General features: G+C 40.5%; 1 protein-coding gene across 3 annotated transcripts; it reads left to right on the forward strand.

Annotated features, from left to right (window-relative positions):
- The first annotated feature begins 8,071 nt into the window (after positions 1-8,071).
- Positions 8,072-20,284, forward strand: pecam1a (platelet and endothelial cell adhesion molecule 1a). Of its 3 annotated transcripts, none has more exons than XM_079644507.1 (15): positions 8,072-8,315; positions 8,422-8,445; positions 11,254-11,547; positions 12,883-13,179; positions 13,826-14,086; positions 14,205-14,486; positions 15,509-15,805; positions 16,348-16,629; positions 17,337-17,475; positions 17,620-17,687; positions 17,856-17,909; positions 18,366-18,458; positions 18,542-18,598; positions 19,170-19,192; positions 19,893-20,284. In XM_079644507.1, the coding sequence occupies exons 1-15, from the start codon at positions 8,087-8,089 to the stop codon at positions 20,124-20,126; spliced, it is 2,634 nt and encodes an 877-aa protein (XP_079500633.1). In that variant the 5' UTR covers positions 8,072-8,086; the 3' UTR covers positions 20,127-20,284. The 3 variants fall into 3 exon arrangements, 2 of the variants coding, with proteins under 2 accessions (XP_079500633.1, XP_079500634.1); XM_079644508.1 differs by having other exon boundaries at positions 19,947-20,284; XR_013801621.1 differs by lacking the exons at positions 18,542-18,598; positions 19,170-19,192; positions 19,893-20,284 and having other exon boundaries at positions 17,624-17,687; positions 18,366-18,452.
- Positions 20,285-20,612: the final 328 nt, after the last annotated feature.

The raw sequence follows: 20,612 nt of genomic DNA on the forward strand, positions 1-20,612 counted from the left end.
AAGATTAACCGAGGTCTACCTGCGCTCTTTTGGGAGATGAGAAGTTCCCTGGCTAATGCTGCATAATGTCTATTTTTGTGATACTTACGGAAGGAGATACAATCCATATATTTTTGAAAACAGGAAGCAAAACTACGATCTTCTGTGAGTATCTGAGAAGGGAGCGTTGATGGAGCTCAGACAATAGGCCTGCATAAAAGATCATGAAGCTCTCTGCCTCCCCTTATAGATGTGCAGAATCTTCTCCTGACTTTATTGTGTCAGCACTTTACTTTGAAGAAGAACCAGCATCCATCCATGTACGAGAAACCAAAGAAAGACTCTCCTCTCTGGGGAGCCTCTTGTTCTGTGGAGGCTATTTAGAGATGTTTGCCCCACTCTCACAGCAGTGCTACCTGCGGCTGCTCACCTCTGTTCTCCGGTCTGATTCTACCTATGGATTCCTCACGGATATCCAAATGTTTGAGTCAAACAACACTGTTTAAGTTTTGTTTTTTGTTTTGATACTTTTAGTTCAAAGGGCATGTGGATGAGTGAATATAGCCCTGACTTTAACAAGAAAACTTCTGCGTATTTGTAAAGTACTTTTTTAAGAATGTTCTACCTTTTTTAGTATACATGTTTTTAGGCTTCTTACCATCCATGTGAAACTTGGTGTCACGGTTGGGGAAAAATAAGACCCAAATGCAGATTGAGGAGGAAGCAGGTTTCAAAAAGAAACAAAAGGCGAGGTTTATTTTTTTCAAAAGCTGAAAAAACAAAAATCCATGTACGAGGCAGCATCCAAACAAAAGGTGACTGTGACCAACATGAAGGGGGACATGAACGACAAATAATGAACGAACACCGAACACAGGAAGAGACAAGACTAAATACAGGGAGGGGTAATCACGAGACGAGAAACAGCCGGGCAGGGAAGGAGAAACACAAGGGCAACAGGTGAACACAATCAGACAATCAGACACACCAGGGAAACTAACGACAGGGAGGAAGACAAGACACAGGGAGAACAGAATAGCAAAATAAAACCATGATAAGAGGGACCAAACTAAAACTGACATAAAACTAAGATCGTGACTCTTGGAGCATGTTGGGGTATGTATGGTCAAGTTATCTTAACTTCCTGTTATGCCACAACAACGCGTTGGATGGAGAGTAACACGTTAAATTCTTAAAACGGCACTGGCCAAATTTGAAGTCGATCGGATGAAAACTGGTAGAAGTTTGTTCAAATGAGCCACGCTAAAGGTGCCAAAAGTGCACATAAAAATCTGAATGGCCGACTTCCTGTTGGGTTTGTGGTTTTGCCTCCAAAAGGCTTTTTTTGCGCTGTTTTGCTTGCACTGATAACAAGACCCTAAAACACTACATTTATCTTCATAAATCAACCGACCAACTCCTTATATTTGTGTAACACTAGTGAATGAAAACACACAGCAATTAGCCTTTTCTTTTGCAGATGTCCTGGAATGTTGTTAAAATGTGTGCTACATGTGTCTTAAGAGCTGTGCAGCAACTTCAAAGACTTGCTCTTTTTGCCCATCTAAAAACACTGTTTCAAAATAATTGATTCGTTTTTTCTTTCTTCGACGCCTGAATAATAGATGTTGAGTCCCAACACATGTGATCGGCTCTTTGCCTCGCTAGGATCTGCCACAGAGGAGCCTGGAGTGAATTGCTAAAGGACACTTCAGCAGAGTGGATTTGTAAAGGGCCTGACAGTTTAAAAAAAAAGGGCTGAGATTGAGAAAGAATTAGGCTCATGTCTAAACCAGCGTGTGAACAGAGTCGTCCTTGAATCCAGGTTTCTGTGGGGAGAGAGCTCACAGCGGGCTTCTCAGAGCAATAGCCCCCTGTGGAGTTATAGATGTGCGGCATCGAGGAGGTTTGAAGGCTGTGATGCACACATCCGTGAAAGCTCGCTGTTAATGACCTGCTGTACGGAACAATGAGCATGACTTTTCTTTTGTGTGTCCCCTGCTTCATATTCCTACTGTAAAGCTGCACCAGAGGCCTGGAGCGTGGTCTGATTCTCCTCAGTAACCCTGAGAGAGTCGATGCAGAGAGCCTGTCACAGCCAAGCCTCTCAGATCATTTATTATTGAATCAACAGAAATTAGGTGGTTGGAGCGAGGGGGGACAGGAGGAGACAGAAAGCGGGAGAAAGTCAGACTTAAGACCTATTTATACAGAAGAAGAGTTGAGAGGAAACATGTTGGGAAAGGAGCGAGGAAGAGAAAGAGGGGGAATGTAAAGTCCTGTCGGTTGGATTAGTGAAACAGAACAGTGATGAAAGTTGAACAGACAGACAGCTGGTGGAAGAAAGGTGGAGTTGAGGTTGGCGTGAGGTTTTTTGGGTCTCGTAGCCTCAAAGCATTGACGTGTAGCAAGACGCTCCATCCTTCCTGCAGGCGGTTGTGCCGGAGGCAGAAAACACCTCCATGTCGTCCTTCATCCACTGTGTTTCTAGTCTTGGGTCAACCGGCCACGATGTGAGGCCCAGGGACTCTCTGGGGAGGAAGCCGGTTGCACTCTGTCAAAAGACACCATGCCAGGGAGGAGAAGATGGAGAGTGGCTTTGTGAAGTAAGCATTAGTAAGTCAAATAGATCTGCAGACTGCAAACACTTTAAAGTCTTACATATATATAGTGCCATTTACTATTTCACATAGTCACATTTTGAAATTGCTGTGGAAAGTCGCAAATAAAGTTTTAGGACACTCGCCTTTCAGCCAGTACCGCAAACAACTATTCGTTTATGTCCAACGTCCTAAGGCGAGAGCAAAGGACCTTAAATATTTGTTTATTATTGTTACCATGATGGCGAAATCACAAAGCTTAAAGCAGCAAAAATCACTTTTTGTCGTACTGTTTTCAACATTGTTCTCTGAAACCTCATTTTGCTTACCACCAATAATGACAGTTATTGAGTATTGAGTAAGTATAGGCAGTCATAATGCGTTATAAGCCCCATCAGACAACCTCTATCTAAGGCACTAATCATTCAAAATATGTCACATCTTTATGACCTTTGATATTGTGCATCAGAAAGCACAGTGTGTGTAAATGAGTGTAGTCATCATGAAGCATATTACAGACATTATATTTCTCTAAGAAAGCCCCTTTTACACACTTAAAATGTAGTTTTCATAGAAAAGTGTTACCATTAATTATATAAAGAGTGATTTGCACTCCTCTCCCACATACAATTCCTATCTTGTCGTATTAAACAATGTGTTCCAATATATGTCCCCTAAAACTCTAACAGCACAGGCGGCATTTTCTACAGAGTGCTTGTAATTAGTCCCTGAAGATCTTTTGCCTTGAAGCAGAATCATATTTCCCATCTCATGTCGTTCAATTAAGTTTTTTATTATCCATCCCCATTTCCCATCGACCTAAATGAAGTCCAAATTAGTTTTATACTTATCTCTTCCAACATGTGTTGAATGTCTTTGTGTAATTCAAAGAGACAACAGCACCGTTCATTTTATACGCAACACAATCAGGAAGCTGTTTCTCATGCTGTCTCTGGCTTCATCTGATGTTTTGTGTTGATATGGATCATTGCAGTGGTTGACTCTCAACACGCGGGGATCCATATTACAGTGTGCAGCGGAGCCAGAACCTGTTGGGCTGGCAGGATGGAGCCCAGGGCGAAGACATCAATCACCGCTCTGGACCCAAAGGAAACTGACGGTGTCAATGGTACCAGCGTGGCCACCATCCATCACTCCCTTCAATGCAACACCCTCTTTACAGTCATGAAAACACAAGGGCTGTCCCGGCAAAAACTGACAAAGTCGAATCTGATTGTTCAAGTCCTGCCTATCGCTGAATCATGTTTTTTAGGTGGGGTTTTGCTCATTGATCCTTGTCTTTTTGAGAATGATGCATCTATAGAGAAATATATAACACATTTGGCCTTGATACATGTGGCTATTGCTAAGCTGTTGTTTCAGAACAATGGACATCACTGTTGGTGTTGGTGCGGCACTTTCCATAGCCTAGTACCAAAATATAGCAGAGGGGATTGACTCATAGACAGACTGTGAGAACAGATTTCTAGCCTACTTGCTTTTTGTGGTTGTAAAACTTCATCTTCCCCTCATTGTACCATTTTACAAACAATAGATAAACATCTGCAAGCCCTTAACAGGTGTTTCTATGCAACTCCCCTTGCAAATCTTAACAGAAAAACATTCATAAATTCAAAATTAATTATACATTGTGCTTATTTGAGTTTGAAACGGTAGCCAAAGGCTGTTCCGAAAATGCGTCAAATATGCATATTTTAATGATTTTACATAGTGATTTCATGATGCTTAATAAGGCGTGTGATGGGAAGCATGCGAGTTATTTTCGAAATGTTATTATACGATAGCTCAAGTCTGAAATTTGACTTGCATCACAGCAGTTCCATGTGTAACATCAACATAGAAACAAAACATGAACAACAAACATTTAACATAACATCACAATCACTGAGAGAAAACATGCTCAAAGACCCTTTAGCGTGCATTTGATCTGGGATTTAACTCTGTATTTACTGTGAGGATTGACTGACTATCAAAAGGCTGATACTGATACGTAGGCTTTATTGTTTAAAAAAAAAGTCATTGTGAGCCATTCAGCCACCATATAACTCGAACAGAATGATCCTTTGTTTCAGAAAACCAATTTCCCACTGCTGCAATGATTAAACTGCGAGGTTGGGAGTCAAATTATTCTCTTTGAATCAAATTGTCTTAAAAGTCAAATATTCTGGATCACCCTTAGGAAACAAATGCAGGTAATATCATCCAGCCTGATGAGTCAGTTGGAGGAGTGAGGTGCATTTTGAAGCAGGAGAAATCAAGCTGATGTGTCAGGAAGACAAAATAATTGCAGTTCATAATGTCAAGTTATCACATCATTGCCATTATCCAGCCCTAACAGAGACGCAACCAGCCGCAAAACTCTGCTCCACCGCTGAGTGTGTATCCCACTGATGTACAATTAAACTCTCACCCTCTCTAGGGATCAGTCAAAAATGCTAATTCAGTGGAAAGGAAGAGGTGAGCAGATTAGGGTACAGGCAGAGCTGTATGAGGGGCTGCAATGGGCCATTTGTATCAAAAACAATCACATTCCTAACGACCCCTGTCATGCTAGTGTAGGGAAACAACCTGTTGGCATGGTCAGCACCCGACTACTGACCAGGTAAACACAACTTTCAAAGTAGACTGTGTATTGGATTTCTGAATAATATTAAGAGGAACACTGAAATGGCGGTAGATGTTTGGCAAAGTACTGTTATGATTACTAATGCAGACCTAGATTTGAAGATGAGCTTTGAGAGGACTCAAGAATACATAATGAATGTCTCAATGAAAACAACTTTACCTAATTGGATAAAGATGGCAAGCTGACACATTATTTGAACGTCCTACTTTACGTTCTTTTTGTGTTTCTAAATGTTTATTGGAGGCGGTATGAACTCTAATAGACCTATTGTCAATTGCAACATCCGCTTGTTTAGCTAGAAATGCTTTGATTACCTAGAAACTTCTTGAAACACACGCTTCAGGAAACAGCCTGATTCTTTACTGTTTCTGACTGGTACCATTCATAGTTATTAGCATGAGTCAAATAGTACAGTTTCTGTTGGAAGAACATGGCGGTCTCCCATCAAGGTCACCTCTGCTGCAGCTCTGTAGAAGATAAAAAGCTCTTGCGTACTGCCTGAAAACATTTGTTGTTTATAAAATGTGGCACAAATGAAAGCGACTGGGAGTATTCTGCAGATAAAGCCGCAGAGCAGACCTTCTTCCTGTTAGGCTTCAGCAGCTCTTAGTGGTCACAGTTGAGGACTGCAAGATGCTGCTCGGCACTGCATCCCTACATCTGGAGTTTAAAAGCAAATGCAACCACAATCCCAGCATTAAAATATGCATGTGATTGTGACAAAAAAAGGCTTAATTCCCACCAGTATGTGCTATAATTGGAAATATACTCTGTTGAGAATAGTTTCCTAGAAATCTAATAGCATAAGGCTTTTAATTTGACGGGGGAACATCCGTGACAACTACAATATCTGTTAAAATATTAATCTACACCTGTTTTAGAATAATGCCTGCCTATTCACGGCTAATTTTCTCATTGACGGAATTAAGTGCATGACTGATATCTCAAGATGAAGCTATAATTAATCTGACTTTCCCTTATGTTGCGTATTTCTCCCCATATTGCCCAAACTCTTGATCATGTTTAAATCATCTCTCATCTCTAAGTTTGTATCCTATTAATGATTCATTGGCTCACAGCTTCATCTCACAGTTTTATCAGGAGCACTGGATGAGGAGAGTATTAAGTATGTGGTGGAAGGTGGTGTGTATATCAAAACACTGAATGTTTGGATATATTTTCATTCGAGATTTGGATCATGACTCGGTAGTATTAGCTGCAGTTCAGCGAAAAAATCTGCAGACATTAAGAATTTAAGAGGTTTTAAGAGATTGTAGGCATTGCAGAGCCGTTAGGGTCTTACATAATTCCTGATCTTTGTTGTTTTAAAGCCTGGAGAGCAACAATCCAGTCTCTGATGTTACCAAATGTTTCCGGCCTAGCTCAAAATGGTTATTATCCTTAAATCCCAAAAGGATCATTTGCTTAAAGAAAAAACGGACAAGTTATACAAAAATGGAAAGTCTTGATGAATGGAAGTACATTTGGGGATTGTCATAAACAGTTAAACTAAATGAAAACATCTGTTTATTTACCCTCACACAAAACTACTTTTTATGCTCACTTCATGCATTGTGGTTACAGACTGTCAGGGTGTGTGGAAAATGGGACCCAAGTGCAGTTTAAAAAAAGGACCAAAAAAAAATGTAAGGTAACAAAAAGCTAGCTTTATTATCAAAAGCCGAAGGCAGGACAAAATAATAACAGAAACAAAACCGGGGAGCACGACAGACAGGAACAAACTTACAGACGGGAACAGGCAGGAGACACGGACAAGCATGGGTGACAGGGATATGAAATGACGACGAACAGACATGGAGCACAGGGGAAGACAAGACTAAATACACAGAAGGGTAATCACAGGACAAGACACAGCTGGCAGGGGAGGCAGAAACACAAGGGCAACAGGTGAACACAATGAGGCACCATCAGACACAGGAGGGAAACTAACGACAGGAAGTCAAGCACATGGGCCGAAGGACTGTTCCAATCTCCAGCATACTTGGAATTCCACCGAGGCCACGTCCTTGGTTTGGGGGTAATTTCGAGGCTGCACATGGGTAGACTTCACGTCCTTCAAATCCCCACAATGCTTTGCGCACGGACCAATTTCAAAAACCCTTGCGGAGAATGGCTGAACCGACGCAGCACAGCACACATTTAAATGTAAGTATGTAGTGGCGTAGAACATTTGTTGGTAAATATGTTACTTTGTTGCATTTGTTATCACCAAAAATGTGTTCCGTGAAAGTAAATCAAGTTCATAATTAGATAGACATCGTGAGGTATTTATTTTCGGTACAGTTTATGTTGAAACTATTAGAGAGAGTGGCACACTTGTTAGCCTGTTCCATTCTTCTTTGTTTTCCGAAGCATTGGCTTGGAAGTATACTTGCTTCGTTTCTGAAGGAAGTGAATTGGAAGTATGCGACTACCAAGCCAGTATCCTCGCGATTGAGAAACGACCAGGGAGTAGGATCAGACAGACACAAGGATGAAAACATTTCAAAACAAAAGGTGGAAAATGAAAACAAAAATCCAAAACCATGACAAAAACATAAACAAACATTGCATTTTGATCAGGCAAGCTATCGTACTCTTAAATTATGTTTATTCGCTTTTTTTAAATAAGTTTTAGGCATTAAGCATCTCTTGGTTTTCTTCATGCATTCAAAGTAACACATGAGGAGTTATTGAGATTATCAAATGATAACTTGGGGTTAAAGAACACCTTTTAATTATGGAACTTTTTAAGAAATACCCTGACTGATCCATGTTGAGGAAAAACTGAGAAAGGCAGAAAATGCTAGATTCCTGAGGAAGTAGCTGCCATTTCCTGTTCAGTCAAGCAGCAGTGTGTATGATAAGACGAGGAACACCCCCCCCACCATCACCGCCCGAAACACTACGAGTTGTTCCTCCGCCTCTCCCTTCCTACGGCACTCCCTCGTCCCCCTCCCTGCCCTCCTGGCCTCTGTCCGGCGGCCCTCTGCGGCTGGGTTTTAATCTCCCAGCACCATCACTCAGGACGGACTCCAGACCCACCAACCTGATGCTGCTGCTGCTTCTCACCTGCCTCCTGCACTCCTGTAAGGACCCACTTCTGTGCTGCAAAGGATAAAGGATGTTCCCCTTAGTTAAACCTCATCTGGTGATTCTCACTTCTTTCTTTTCTGTCTTTTTCTCCTCACACAGGGCAGTGTGCCAGAGTACAGTCGTGTAAGTAGAACTTCATTGGACTGTATATTATTTTTAACTATTGGTTACTAATTGGTCTAGGGGGTTGAAGAGACAGTTTCAGGTTATCCAGTCTTTGCTGTATTAGATGAGAAAGTTATTTTTACCTGGCACAGTTATTTTTTGCAGGAAGTGGGCATTGTGGCATGCACTGCTGGCCTCCTTGATATTTTCAAGTATTTTGTAAGATCTATCGAAGCTATTTTTAGCAGTTGGAGGTGAAGCTGGGTAATCTTTCAAATCAGCATGAGTTTGAATGAGCCTTTCGATTTTTAAATAGCTTTCAAACTGCATTTGTCTCAATGCTTCGTGTTTTTTTGTTGTGTCAGTGTTTATCTGGAGCTCCTAGGTGGCTATAAAGGCAGTCAATTTTATGAGGAAATAATTGGACATTTTGGAGAAACACACTCTGTTAAATTAGCATATTGAAACCACTCATGTGCGCCCGCTCAATGTGACACTTCAGCCAGCAATTGGTTAGCTTAGCTTAGCATGAAGACTGGAAAGAGGGGAAAAGCACCTCTAAAGCTCAAATAGCAAATTGTAATTGTTATACTTAGGTGTATTGCAGAGATTGAACAAAATAGGACTTACATGTTAGTTGGTGAGCCTTAAAGGTCCCATGTCATGGCCATTTCTACTGATCATAATTCCATTGTTGAGGTCTACTAGAATAGATTTATATTGTCCAATTTTCCAAACTCACATTGGTTTCTCATACAGCATCTCTGTAAAGTATGTGTATTCACCGGTATTCACTCTCTGTCCTAAAACGGCTTGTTGGAGCTCCTGCCCCCGCTCCCTGTGAGCCCAGTGTGCTCTGATTGGTCGGGAAGTTGCGAGGCTCATTGCTGCGATCTACTGCGAGGAGCGGGCAGTCTTCCGGGTCTGCGATACAGCGAGAACAAGCGAAACTCATCCTGAGCACACACAAACACTGAGAATGGGTCTGCGGAGAGCATTTCTCGGCGATCCCAACTTAGCAGCCCGAAGAACGTTTATCCATTTAAACAGTCGTGGTAGATACCTTGTTTGTTTTAAACATCATAAATACACAAACAACAATGAATACTTACAGGTTGTGTACCCGAATCTCCCGCTGGTCCAAACAAAGTATAGGAACAGCATCGTTCTTCAGTGCCCTACGCTGTACATATCCGGCATTAATCGCTGAAAGGTTTGGAAAGCTTTGTTTCGTGAAATGCTGGCAGAGGGTGTGGCCTCTGGGTATTCACACGTCACAGTACCCAGGAAGTAAACAATGGAAAATGAGAAATCTCCAACGAGGCGTTTTGGGGCAGCATAGACTGTGTTAGAGTTTTACTCGCTACAGAGTGTACTTTGAGGGTGTTTGACTCTGCAGACCGTTTACATGCATAAAAACCTTCATAACACACAAGGGGATGGGTAATAACCGGGAAAGCATGACATGGGACCTTTAAATGTGCTGGTAGAATGTTTTTAAGCTAGTTGTTTCACCCTCTTTCCACTCTTTATGCTAAGCTACGCTCACAAGCTACTGGCTGTAGCATGACATTAAGCATGCAGAGTGGTTTAAATCTTCTAATCTAACTCTGCAAGAGGACAAATAACTATTCCTTTAAAAAAAAAAAAAATCTAACAGTCTAAAGCAGGGTTGTCAAAATCAAGGCCCGGGGGCCAAATCAGGCCCGTGACTTCATTTTATGTAGCCCCACCAGAGCTTGCAAAGAATATTAAATGTTTATTATATGGTTACATGCCGATTTACAGAAGCATGCTGCCCATGAACTACATGTCCCACAATGCATCTCAAATTAAACTTTTTTCTCAGAATTTGACAATGTTTCTTCTAAATATGACTTTTTTCTTAGAATGTGCAATTTTCTCTGAATTTGACTCTATTTTTTAGATGTTACTTCTTTTTTAAATGTCACTTCTTTTTTTTGATTTTGACTTTTTTTCCAGCTTTTCTTTTTAAATCATTTTGTGACATTCTCACTGAAGAGAGAGAAATTATTCGCCCTAGACTTCTGCTTTCAGACGTAGATAATTATGAAGTTATTACCCTATCCAATAATTATCCAATGCAGAGGCAATAATGTAATATAATACATTATTTTATATATATATTTATATATACGTTACAACCGGCCCTTTGAGTGCAGCCATAATGCTGATGTGGCCCGCCATTAAATTGAGTTTGACACCCTTGGCCTAAAGCTTTTATTCCACAGCTTTGAAGGAAGGAACTGTCTCTCTACGTTTGTACTATTTCTACAGAAAGTATGAAACTGTTTGATTTGAAATAACACTCTTGTCCAGATTTTCCAGACGCAACCCCAGATTTAATCTAACTCATTAAACTGGAAATGATGAAGTAAACAAAGTCTTTCAGTGCCTCAGTTGCTGTACTGTACATCAGTTAGCCCAAACTAACAACAGTACTTTCAGGATGTGGACTAAGTGATTGCTTGGTTCCTGTAGAGGCAGGGTACACCGTGCTGTTGTTGCTAAACGAGAGCAAAAGCTGGGATAAATCAACACTGCTCTCACAGTAATGATGAGAGGGTCAGACGCTGTTTGTTGAAGCTTTTTCCTTCCTTCAGCCACTCCTGCTCACTGTGTAGTAGACTGGAGGCCGGGGAGCGCCTTCCTTCACCTTTATTGTGGAGAGAATAATAGACCCAGACTGTTGTATTGTATTATTATCAGCCTCTGATGTTGGTTTAATAAACGAGACATGCAGTCTTTATTATTATTTCTTGTGCATGTTTCTTACTCTATTTACTTGTGTATTTGTACTCGCAGCATACACTATAGACACCATCAGCCTTAAAATCCTACCCAGCAGCACCGTTCAGAGCGGGACACCAGTGACCCTGCGCTGCCAGGTCAGAGTCAGCCATGACAACATCCCTCACCTGACACACACTTTCCAGCTCAGACGAGACGACATCCCCATCCACACCTCCACCACCACAGAGGACTCACTCGTGTATGAGCTGAACCCGGCCCGGGCAGCTGACTCTGGGAGTTATGAGTGTCGCGTTGCAGTGAAGGACAAGAGCAGAACCAGCGATAGCCAAAAGCTCGACGTCACAGGTAGAGCTCAAACTAGGTGTATTTATCTTTAATTGGTTGGATTTGTTTTATGTTATTGCTTGTGTCTGGGTAATGTGATAATGTACCTGAAATTGACCCATATATCAGCACGTTTATGGAGAGTTTAAAAAAGTTAGGCATACCCAATGTTTTATTTTTTCACAATTGATGAATAATGTATTCTACTGCCAGCCATGACAGAAGTCTTCTGATTTCCCGCCTTCTGCAGGAAGCATATACAAGCATGTTGTTTAGTTCAGTCAGACAACTCACGTGTTTCTTAATATGTTTATTATAAGCAGCGTATAGTTTGAGTTTGGCGTCTAGGCTCGGGCCTCATCACTCCACAGATTTACAAAGAACATTGAATGATGATTGGATAACTATCTCCCGAGCCTACAGGTGGAAGCTGGGGTGGTGGTGGGGCAGGCGAGTAGCAGCAACATGAAACACAGCAGCAGGAACATGAACGCAGCAATAGCAAGTGAACACAGCAGTGGCAGCAGCAGCAGCATAGCGAGGCAGAGGCAGGAAGCCCTGGCAGCTTAAATAGAGCGGCATGTTTAGAAGAATGTGTTTGGTTGGTTGTAAGAGGGACGAGGTGCGTCACATGTTAATGTATCATTGGTGCTCAAGTTGACTGCCTGAACTAGCTCGCAGGCTTCACCCCATTTAATATCTATCACAGTGAACTTTCTTGCTGCGTTATTATTTTGTAAAGTTATTCCTTGAAGAACGCTATGATTCTTTAAATGTGCTCTTAGTTTTGTTCTAGTAAACTCTAATGTTGAACAATTGGTAGGAGCTATAGGAAGAACATAAGCAACCATTGTTCTGTCTATGCTGCAGAAATGAAGATGTGAAGTTATTTTTAATGCGTTAAAAAGAATTCAAGCTGTTGGCATTCAAATTTTGGACGGTATCATTTATATTTAAGGGTATCTATTATCAGAAAAGGAATATAATACTCAGAAATATGCTTCATTCATGTATAATCATCTGAAAATAACACTGATCACATTTAACATACAATCCTGTTTTTTTTTATTTTCCTGCTGCAGAAAAAAAGGTATTTCGTCTTAGAAAAACAAACTATGTAAAGGATCATGTTGAACTTAATTATTCACATTATTTCGATATTGGGTTATAACACACAATTATGCGTATGACACTTCAGATCCTCTTTGTTGGTGGTAATTTGAGACAGTTCAGATAACACAGAATATCACACACCTCATTCCCAGGCAGTTCAAACTATTATATCTGAACCAACAACATCATTATGTAGAGTTTGACTTGACTTTAACTCTGCTATTGACTTTTTCCTCTCCTCAGGCCTGCAGACCCCCATCCTGTATTTGAATAAGACTTCGCCCTATGGGAGTGAGGAGTTCACTGCCTCCTGCAGCGCTCCGGAGGAAAAAGGGTCCCTCATCTTCCGTTTTTTCCAGAAATTAAGGAATGGAACGATTCGGAAGATAAAGCAGCCAGCGCCCACCGGGAACTCAGCAGAGACCACGCTAGTCCTGAGGGTGATTGGAGACAGCCATCTGTACTGTGACTATGAGGTCAACTTAGTTTCTGGGGTCAGACTCTCCAACAGCAGCGATGAGATTCCAGTGATAGTCCGAGGTGATTGTCTTTCTACTGCAGTGATTCTCAAATGGGGGTACGCGGACCCCTAGGGGTATGTTGGGGTACTGCAGGGGGTACGTGAGATTTTTTTTAAAAAACAAAAAAAAAGTTAATAAAAAAAATACCATGAATGATTACAAAAATAATCTTAGTACAATAAGTTAAATAGAAAACACAATTGTATATAAAATATTCCTAGAACCACCAAGGGGGGTCCTCATATAAACATGTCAAATTTGTGTATTGTATTTTATAGTTTTGCATAATATATCATTTTGTTCATTGGTTTGTTAAACAGATATTACTTCAGTTGAAAAACTCCTTGGAAAAAACAGTTTAAAAAAAAATTCGTTATTTTTTTCATGCATAAAATGAAAATATCCTTAGTTGTAATGCATGCATGAAGGAGTTAATACATCACACACTGAGGGAACATCACTATATTGGAATTATTTGTATAGGCTTTTTCGATCAAAAATGTTCGGGGTCGGTCAGGGGGTACTCGGCTGAGATAACATTTCAAAGGGGGTACATTACTGACAAAAGTTTGAGAACCACTGTTCTACTGTATGTCTCCACAAGAAAATCTGATTGATAAAAGAAATGTGTTTGATTGACTTACATGCGTTGTTGTGTCTTGCAGCACTCTATATTTCCCCGATCATGAACGTGCTGCCCTCCCCTGAGGTCTATGAGGGTGATGTCATAGAGGTGGTCTGCAAAGTGGTGAATCCACCCAAGAACGTTGAGGTTTTCCTGACAAGAGACAGGAGGATCCTCAAGCAGGCCCCAGTTAGCCTCGTTCATCGATTCATCGCAAAAGAAGGCGACTCTGGGGAGCTTGTGTGCAAGGCGGAGTGGGGCAATGTGCACAAAGAAACCTATCAAACCATCAAAGTCAAAGGCAAGGACTGCATAACAGTTAGTTGAGAGATAACTTATACGACATTAAGTTATTTCAATCTATCAACTCCTTAACACGTTTAAGTATAATGCTTTTTTTTACTCTCCCTCTCCAACAGAGCTGTTTTCAAAGCCACAGCTGACAGTGGAGCCTGTCGACATTTTTGAGGGAGAACTCTTCCAGCTGACCTGCTCTGTCTCCATTTATGTTCCCGAGAAGATCAGCAACGAAAGCATGAAGTTCTCCATCTACAAACATCACAAAGAAATCACCTCTTCAGACACTTACAAGGCTGTGGCGCAGCCTTCTGAAAACGGCAACTACACCTGCAAAGCCCATGCCACTTCCCTCACACACAACTATATAAAAGAAAGCCAAAAAGTTGTTGTTAAAGCAAAAGGTGAGTCATCACGAGCAGGAAATTGAGCATACTGCCTGTTTGGGCTTAGAGGAAATGGACATACAATGTACAGATATTTTTATTTGATTCTTGCCTTTGTTTACGTTTTGGATGAAGCATCTACAAAAATGTATCATCATTGATATTTAAGTAAGAACATTTTGTAGGTGAAGTTGATGGATAGATAGATAGAGATAGATAGATAGATAGATAGATAGATAGATAGATAGATAGATAGATAGATAGATAGATAGATAGATAGATAGATAGATAGATAGATAGATAGATAGATAGATAGATAGATAGATAGATAGATAGATAGATAGATAGATAGATAGATAGATAGAAGTAGTGGTAGTAGCAGTAGTAGTAGTAGTAGTATTAGTAGTAGCAGTAGTACTAGTAGTAGTAGTAGTAGTAGTAGTAGTAGTAGTAGTAGTAGTAGTAGTAGTAGTAGTATTAGTAGTAGCAGTAGTACTAGTAGTAGTAGTAGTAGTAGTATTAGTAGTAGTAGTAGCAGTAGTAGTAGTAGTATTAGTAGTAGCAGTAGTAGCAGTAGTAGTAGCAGTAGTAATATAAGTAGTAGTAGTAACTTTAGTAGCTTCAGCAGTAGTAGTAACTTTAGTAGCTTCAGCAGTAGTAGTAGCAGTAGTAGTAGTAGTAGTAGTAGTAGCAGTAGTAGTAGTATTAGTAGTAGCAGTAGTAGTATTAGTAGTAGCAGTAGTAGTAGTATTAGTAGTAGCAGTAGTAATAATATAAGTAGTAGTGGTAGTAGCAGTAGTAGTTCTAGTGCTTTTGACATTATGTGTCTTTGCATGGAAAGGAAGCAACACTACAATTTGCTGTTAACTTTCGTTATGTTTTATATGAAGCAATACAACCTTATTTTCTATGCTAACATTAGCGTTTATAGCTCCTAAGTATCTCCTCACAGTGCTGCAGGCCTGGCTCCTAACTCTTGTTTATCTGTGTCGTGTTCCTTTCTGTTGCTCTGACTAACTGGCTAATTATCTTGTCCCCAGTTCCTGTTTCCAAGCCCATGCTGAGTGTGGTGGGGGGGACGCTGGTGTTGGGAAAGCACTTCCAGCTGCTCTGCCACAGCGACAACGGCACCCTGCCCATCACCTACACCCTGCTCTTCCCCGAGAGCCAGAACAAGGTCGCCGTGGTGAACAAACCGGGGGAGCGTGCCATCTTTAACTCCTCAGCCATCTACAAGACTTTGGTCCTCAACAACTTCCTATGCCACGCAAAAAACCGCCAAGGAAGACCTCCAGAGGTGGGGTTAGGGCAGCAGCTGCTCCACTCACACATCATAGGTGAGTCGAGTGACGCCTCATTCAAAGAAGTTGATGTTAACATTGCAGACTGTAGAACCAGTAGTGGGGAAAAAAATGTTGTAGGTATTTGTACTTCACTTGAATATATATATTCATGTTATGCTACTTTATACTTTAGCTTTACCACATTTTGGTGGCAATTCTTTACTTTTTTTTACAATTTCAGTTAATAAATACTTTGCAGGTATGGATTGATAATACAGAATATAAATGAAACGATAAAGCATTATGTATTATTAGATGTTAAACTACCCAGCAGTATATCAAGTCATTTAAATAATCCCAACATTTCAAAGGGCAACATTGACATTGATGCATTAATAATAATGATAACACAAATATTTATTATTTTGAAATCTGATTATGATTATTATAATTATGACTTTTACTGTACTTTTATCTTATTACAATTTAGAATGCAGGACTTTTACAGTGTAGTACTTCTACTTTTACTCAAGTAGAAGATCTGAGTAGTTCTTCCACCTCTGTGTAGGACTAACTTTACATTTAATCTCGTGCAGAGCCTGTCTCAAAACCAGTGTTGACCACGCTGCCCGGCGCGGGGGACATCTCCGAGGGACAGGACGTGACTCTCCTCTGCTCCGTCCAGAGAGGCTCGCCCCCCGTCAGCTACACCTGGTACCACACTGAGACGAAGGGCGCGCTCGCCTCCCAAACCTCCAACAACCTGGAAGGATCCCACAGTATCGGCGATGTCCGAGCGGAGCAGCGGGGGGGATACTACTGTGTGAGCAGCAACCCGGCCAACGAAACCAAACAGAGCCTCACTGTCACCATCACGGGTGTGTTCTAACTTGAGATAGTAGAGATGTTTGCAGAAATAATGGTCAAGGGTGTGATTCATGTTTGTCTATCTCTCTGAACCAAAATGGGATTAAGAGTGTCATGGTTTTATCACACCAAATACAAAGCCAGAAATAAAAGCCTTATTTAGGAAATTATGCCATTTTAAAGTTACACAGTGTGTCGATATGTCTATAAATGATAATGTTGGTGCTGCTATCTTTATGCCAAATTTAAATTAGTTTATTTTGAGCATTGGCAAAGAAGCTACTATTTGCTAAACCCTGATTGATTTTTATTTCGATTCAGAAAATGCATTTTGTTGGCTTGTTGTGAGACATTTTACAAATCATCTTCACGGTGTTGGATTTCAGTAACCTTGTTCTTTTATCAGACTTATTTGATTAATATTAGGGATATTTTGGGTTAATATCACATATTATTTACAAAATACTAAACTAAATAATAACTACTTAGACAATGTAAAGTAGCTGCTGGAATTTGAATTATTTCACATTGTTGATTGCTTCACTCTCATCTCAGGGATGATCAGGGATTGAAATGATTAAACATGCATAGCCAGACTTGAAAAGTAAACTATATTAAGAGGAAATGTTTGAGATTCTGTGACAAAGATTTATAAGCAGTGTTTAATGATCAAATTTAAATCCAATGAATATCCTTGCCATTCAAATGTGTTCTGCAGTGAATATGGCTGGCTGGAAGAAGGGCCTCGTCGCTTTCATGATCATCTGCATTCTGCTCATACTGGCGCTGATCCTCATCGTGGTCTTTAAAAGACGTCTGCTTCTGTTCAAGAGGAGAAGAACCGGCGAGCTGTCAGTGTGAGTATCATTGCTCATGTTCTTATCAAAAATCGGTGTTTTTAAGGGCAAGACATTTCAGAAGCAGGACTAGGTGGTAAGGTGACGCCCGTACAGTTTCCTGTTATAAAAATCTGATTGTGTTTTGCGTCCACTTCTTCTCAGGAAGTCAGCCAGCACCAAGGCGGAGCGGCTGAGCCTCACCCAGGCCGAGGCCAATGACGCTGCTAATGGTAAAATCTGCTGATACAAATACTGAGCTGCAAAACTCAAGATCAAATGATGGACTTGAAAAACAAATTTAAAATGTTTTTTGGTTGTTTTTTTATTTTTAAAAGAATGAAAGAAGTTGCTCTAGATTTGTAATAACTATTGAGACTGTTGTTTTTTGTCTCTGTTAGTCACCCCAGGCATGATAGGAAAGAGTGTTTGGAGCGAACATGCATCAGGCTCAGGTGAGAAAGTGTTTCCTCTGTCTTTCAATCATTTCTGACTGCTCTACACTGCATGTGATACTCAGCATGTGCGTTGTTCCATTTTTTTTTTATGTGTATTCATTTCAAAGCAAATTATACTCAAAAGGGAGTCAATAATGTATTTGTCAGGAATATTTTCAGCTGCCCATGTATACAGTGCTCCAGTGAGTATTTACAGATGCAAGACAATGTATTAGTGATTAAACACCCAATGCTTGTTTTACCCTGATACTTCGATCCTGTAATGTCAAACAATATATAAGGTTCTGTTTGCCTTGCTTCACAAAGAAAAAATAAATTGAACACTACACTCAAATAATACAATATTAACAGCATCTTTCTTGCCAAATAACCTCATTTGAATGCAAAAATGTTTGATTCGATTCAAAATACTATGATGTGTAACTTTTAACTTGATACTGTGTCGTACTGCAGAGTCTGAGGACCAGAGTAGTGTGACCGCTCCAGAAAAGCCGCAAGAACCTCGATACACTGAGGTGCAGCCGATACAGGCAGACCCCAACAGAGGTGAGACCACAACTGAATGTCAATATTATGTGTGGAATAATTAAAAAACAATGCCAAAATAATAATGTGTTTGTTGTTGCTAGCTCCAGTGAAAAAGGGCACAGAGACGGTGTACAGCGAAGTGAGGAAGTCCAAACAAGGTACGATCGTTCAAATCCCACTTACGTTACGCTGTGAGAGAAACAAGGCCAGGAAACAGGATCAGCCCTAACTGTAAACATCTGCATTGTTAGTGAAAGAATGTCCCATTAAAACAGAAGGCCCAGTCTGCAGGTGTCCACTTCCTGCTTTCGTCAAAGAGAACTTCCTGTTCTAACAATCAAAGCCAAACAGTGTGTACATCCGTTCAGACGGAGTGAGCAACTCGCTCCATTGTTCCACGCTCATGGGGAAACTCTCGTCCATTGTTTAGTCATTGGCTCTTAATAACTCCTAGCGGTTTAAATGTCAGCTGTAGGGACGCAAACAATGATGCAGCACAAGTGAAGGGGAAACAACATAATAGGCTGTTTTCTGCTTAAAGATGATACTTTGTTGTCGATAAAGAGTGTGCATGTTATTGTGAATGTGTGCCACATGATAAGCTCACGGTTTCCTGGGATGTTGGAGCTGTTCAGGGGAGTGATGGGAGTGTTAATGACTGTACAAGCCGCCTTTAATCCTCACACTACTTTTGTTTCCTGAACTCGTCCTCTGCCTTTGTTTCTGCAGGTGCTCCAGAGCAGGCTGATGGTGTAAGTACACACACACACACACACACACACACACACACACACACACACACACACACACACACACACACACACACACACACACACACACACACACACACACACACACACGTCAGACACCTACAGTGCATGCACACACTGCAAAACAAATCTCATGAATTTGTTGTGCACAGTTTTTATTGTGTGTAGAGAGGAAACTGAACATTCAAATACAATTCATTATTTATGTTATTGCTTTGTACCTTTTTGATGATTCCTTTATAATGACACAAATGTTCTGGAAATAACTATACCATTTGTGAAATACTTTATTATTATTTATGTATTAATAATTGATTTGAATAATTTTTTGTATTATATTTTCAATTTCAATCATTATTATTTTCAAATGATTTTCTCAGGTAAATCTTATTTCTTATCTTCTTATTTATTTCTTATTTTATTCTTGGTCTTCCTGTTTCTGCTTAACACCTTAATTTCCCTACGGGGATCAATAAGCGTTTATCCTGTCTTATCTTATTTTCTAATTATTTCAAACTTAAAAATATTTGTTTTTGTTTCTGTCTCACCATCAAATATGAGTGCAAAACTGATTTTCTTAAAGCCCTGAAATTGGGTTTTTGTTTATCTGTATATTCTCATTTGTTAATCTGTTTAAGACAAACTAGTACACATACAAACACAGGATCTACTTTACACACAGACATCTCTCAGCCAGCAGCAGTTTGGTGATCCAGCTCTCTGTCGCTCCTCTCAGGGGTCGTTGGAGTATGCAGAGCTGAATCACGACACGCATCACAGTCACAGTGAGGACCAGGGTAACCATGGTGACCACCACACTGTCCAGGAAGACTACATAGACGAGATTGACGACAACGTTCAAATCCCCATTCCTGACCACGGGGAAGGAAACCCAGACCCAACGCCAGACTGCTAACTAAGCAACAAGAATATTTATTCCCTTTTTCTTAGGAGTCTTTTATTTTGAAAGACCTCAAACAGTGCTTCATGTATTGTAACGCTTTGCAAGGAACATCCCACGCTGTAAATTCACTTGCTTTGTCTTTCATGAGCAAAATAAATCCTTTTTGTTAAGTGAAGTGTTTGTCTCTCATTCTCCGGTAGTTTTGTCTAACCCGAGACAGAGAAAGGAAGTGTGTTGTGTCCGCAAAGGAAAAGACCATCACGTCTGTATCCTTACACTGGTGGCAGCGCTGACAGAATCTGAATACAGAGAGATGTCTTTGAAGTGACCAGACTAGTGAGAAAGTGCATTCATAAACTGAGATTCACTAAAGGCTTCTCAATTCCCTCGACTCCTCCGCTCGCATCTCCTGTGGGCGGAACTAAGTCACGAGGATAGGAGTCGAGGAGGGGAAATTAGATCATTGAGAAGCCTAAAGTTACTGTTTAGTGTTTTAAA

Source organism: Notothenia rossii (assembly GCF_949606895.1).
Source record: "Notothenia rossii genome assembly, chromosome: 8".
Lineage (NCBI taxonomy): Eukaryota > Metazoa > Chordata > Actinopteri > Perciformes > Nototheniidae > Notothenia > Notothenia rossii.